Source organism: Miscanthus floridulus, chromosome 9 (genome assembly GCF_019320115.1).
Source record: "Miscanthus floridulus cultivar M001 chromosome 9, ASM1932011v1, whole genome shotgun sequence".
In the NCBI taxonomy this organism is placed as follows: Eukaryota; Viridiplantae; Streptophyta; class Magnoliopsida; order Poales; family Poaceae; genus Miscanthus; species Miscanthus floridulus.
In genome coordinates, this window is record NC_089588.1 from 72,605,572 (window position 1) to 72,609,630 (window position 4,059).

At 40.9% G+C, this 4,059-nt stretch overlaps 1 protein-coding gene across 1 annotated transcript; it reads left to right on the forward strand.

Moving 5' to 3' along the window:
- Positions 1-1,138: 1,138 nt before the first annotated feature.
- On the forward strand, positions 1,139-3,608 carry LOC136482134 (transcription factor CSA-like). The gene is made up of 2 exons (XM_066479377.1): positions 1,139-1,500; positions 2,554-3,608. Exons 1-2 carry the CDS (start codon positions 1,338-1,340, stop codon positions 3,219-3,221), a joined length of 831 nt encoding a protein of 276 aa, XP_066335474.1. The 5' UTR covers positions 1,139-1,337; the 3' UTR covers positions 3,222-3,608.
- The last annotated feature ends 451 nt before the right edge of the window (positions 3,609-4,059 follow it).

Below are 4,059 nucleotides of genomic sequence, written 5' to 3' on the forward strand. Positions count from 1 at the left end.
CATGCTCCAAGACTTCTAATCTGGGGCATCTGATCATGATGCAGCCAACCACCTTTCGTGAATGCTAGCTCAGTAGCCATTACTATTCTTGCTATTTTTGTGTATGGTTGTAATGGCAGAGCTAACTAGAACGGTTTGCCTCATGGGATGGACCGAGAAGATGTTGACCATAACAAATATTTCTCCTACTAATTTCTTTGCCATGTAACTTTTCTTGAAAAAAATGCACATCTTGTTTCGAATGTCGTTCAACTTAAATAGGGATATAATGAAATATATTCATTCATTTATTTAAATAGATATCCTAATAGGCAAAAATAATATGGATGGAACCATATAAATAAAAGTAAGGAATAAAGTGTGTAATCAACCAATACTCACATTCACATATATACAACTTAATGCCCTAGAATTACAGTTAATAAGTATAATTCTAGGACATTAAATTGTATACGTGAGTATTATTTGATGATTACTTCCTTACTACGGTTTGTGTACAATGATTTGGCAACAATGTGTGTCCTACTACCAAAAATACTTATGAGTATAAAAATACTCATGACATTGTATTGTATCATCAAAATAATTGCTTTGTATTTTCTATCGGAAATAAATATCTATACATATTTGTATTGTACCGTACCATTAATCGTCTGTTGCACGTAATCATAGGTAGCCCATTTAGTTTTCTTATGAGTCATGCATGATCCTTCCCCTAATAATGTATATAACAGCGTAAACAGCTGATGTAATCATAGCCCATGCATTTAGTTTTCTGATAACTGTGGAAAGCAGATCTACAGTTCAATTAAACACTGACGGCATCTTTTATTGAAGAGAATATTGTTAGGGAAGTTAGACAAGAAGTACATTATAGAAGCTGGTAATCGGGGACAGGTTTGTGTTTGATGAGAGTTGTGAGAAGAGTGGTCTTTGGCAAATAGCCAAACAGCAGACAAGTTGGTGAGAGAGAGCGATGACATGTTGACACGTTATTACATAAGCATCTCACAGCCCTCTTGTCGTGTAAAACTAAACTAACGGGACCTTTCATCCAAGCCCTAGTAGAGGCTATATCGACCAATGTGTGTACATATATATGTGTGTGCAAACACCCTGCTGGTGCTGGCCTGGCCTTCTCACACACACACACACGCTCTCTCATCTCTATCTATCCCGTATCTCTAAAGACACCCCCAGCTTTTATTTGACTAGTCTGTAGATAATAGCCACATAGCTAGCCCAATCATACACAACTGCTCATCTCGCTCATCAAAGTTACTATCCAAAGTTCGTCGGCCAGGCATCGCCTTTCTTGTTCCTCCTGTGGCAGAGAGATGGCATCCTCATCGACAACGAATACACCAGATGGCGCCAAGTCGTCATCTTGCCCGAGAGGCCACTGGCGGCCTGGGGAGGACGAGAAGCTGAAGCAGCTCGTCGAGAAGTATGGGCCGCAGAACTGGAACTCCATTGCCGAAAAGCTGGAGGGGAGATCAGGTTGGTTTCTTTGATCGTCTGTGTTTCCTGTGCTTGTTCTCCTACCTTGTTTTCTTTCTGAAGGAAATTAAAGAAGTTGCTCCGATACACCATATGCATGTAGTTTTACTTCGTGCATGTGTGTTGATTTTGTGCCCGATCATGCATGTGCATCCTTGGATTTTATTAAGGTTTTCTTATTTTTTTCATACTTTTTAGAGGGGCTGATGTTTGACTTGTTTATATGTGTTATTTTGTGGGGGCAAAGATTTGATATCATGCGTGTGTGTTAGTTTGTGGGGAAATAATCTTTTTCAAGCACATCAAGAAAGCTAGCTAAATTAGTTCTTATTCAAGCAGATGACTTGTTCATAATCTTGTATGAACTAGCTATATTAGTTTTTTTTAATTAATTTGAGGAGATAACCTAAAGATAAAAGAATAATAAAGTTGTGGTGATGAGTAGTTCTGAGTTATTCGGTTTCATATAGTCTAACTAGAGGCAATATAACATATATTTGATTAGTCATCAAGATGAATTAAGAGTAACGTGGATGGTAGAAATTCAATATTATTCGATTACAGATGATCTCTAGAAGTAATTAAAAATCACACATGTTCTATAGTTTTGCTCAATTTTGACCAGTACCAAGCATCTTTATACTTCCCCACATCTAACTCAAAATTAGCCTCCAATTTCATTTTTTTCCAAGATGGAACTTATATATGTATAGACGAGAAGAAGGAAAAGATAGAGCATGTTGCTGTGAAACTCTATCTAATATAAAAATATAAATTCAACATGCAAGCACCGTTGGCGCTCATCTGACCCATGCACAACAAGTGCCTGCAGTGTCAAGAGTGGATCACCTACTGGAAAACTCTCATGCCATGTTTGCAATTAAATCTGCGAGGAAACATCTTTCTATGCCCTCTCTCTTTTAATCCTGTCCGTCTTTATTAACAAAACTAGACTAGAGATGGTTAATTTCAGATAATTTCCTGACATGCTGATTAAATTAGTTATTTTTTATCATACTAATTCGTGTGGAAATATTAATATATATTGTCAAGGCAAGAGCTGCCGGCTCCGGTGGTTCAACCAGCTGGACACTCGGATCAACAAGCGGCCCTTCACACAGGAGGAGGAAGAGCGGCTGCTCAACGCCCACCGCGCCCACGGCAACAAGTGGGCGCTCATCGCCCGCCACTTCCCGGGCCGCACGGACAACGCCGTCAAGAACCACTGGCACGTCGTCATGGCGCGTCGCAGCCGCGAGCGCTCCAGGCTCCTCGCCAGGGCCACGAGCTCCGCCGCCTCCTCGCCGTCCACTGGTGGGTACCTCTTTGGCGCCGGCACGCCAGCGACGAGCGCGCTCTGCTTCGGCTTCTCCAAGCTAGGTGGCAATGGCAGCGGCGGCCTGTTCAGCTCGCCTGCGGCTGCACCTCGTACTTCACTGTTCAAGAGCTTTGGCACAGCCACTGGCGGTAGTAAGGGCTTCCTGGGGGCGAGTTTCGAGGCGTCAGGACGGTACAGCAGCTACAGCAGCAAGCAGCCGACGGCACCTCTTTCCATCACCTTCTCCTCTCCAAGAGAAGCGCTAGGCATGGAAATCGGCCACCATGGTCGCCATGAACATCACCAAAAGGATTATCACGCCAGCGACAGCGCCGCCGATGAGCCACTGAAGAAGAAGGACGTGCCCTTCATTGATTTCCTCGGCGTCGGTGTGTCCTCGTAATTAATAATATTGCATTCTTGAAATACCAGCCAATCGATGTTGATCAATCAAGTGTATTGATCAGTGCTTGTTTGGTTATTATTAGGGCAAACTGCATGCAGTAGTAGTTGATAAGTATGCAGGGTTAGAGTTCATCATTGATGGTCACAGCGTTCTGATGATCATGTGCTAGCTGATTCATCAATCAAATAAGGCTCCAGATACATCACGCATGGTTATTTTCTTAAAAGTTATTTACTAATAGTCTACTGAATTCCATCTTGTGCTGTCTTTCTTGTGATGATGAGCTAGCTGGTCATCAGATCCAATGTGTTAGTCGTACTTTAGATTATTTGACATCTGATACTTAGATGGACTTTATACTACAGAACTAAAGATGCATGGTAGTGTCTATTCCTTCCGGTTTAATGTTCTTGCCAATAAATGCAAAATATAGATTATAATTCAGATGTTTAAACAGCGGCTTATTAAAAAAATATATTGTTTGCCCCAGCAATGATTAATCTAGTTTTCTTGTTTTGTGTTTGATTGAACAAGTTCTACTTTGAGGCTTATATATAGCTTTCACAAAATGTCTATTGCTGAGAAAGGACAAACAATTCAGTCGGTTAGTCATGCTCCAGGACATGATTGTACGTTATCTTCAGAAGAACATGTACAAACCAAAACAAAGCAGCCACAGAATTGTCCTTTATTACTTACAAATATATACCATCTTATTACTTACTTTGAGTGCATTTCAAATAATGATACACCATCAAAGTTGTGTTACATTTTTCTCTTATGGGATGACAGGCGTACAAACTCTAACCTCAGCTCCGGCTCAAATAGTTATGCA

Excerpts from the sequence above, each read along its gene's own strand:
- LOC136482134 (XM_066479377.1), top strand. The coding sequence starts at position 1,338 with ATGGCATCCTCATCGACAACGAATACACCAGATGGCGCCAAGTCGTCA. Across the intron at positions 1,501-2,553 it reads AAAGCTGGAGGGGAGATCAG|GCAAGAGCTGCCGGCTCCGG; the intron begins GTTGGTTTCTTT and ends TATATTGTCAAG.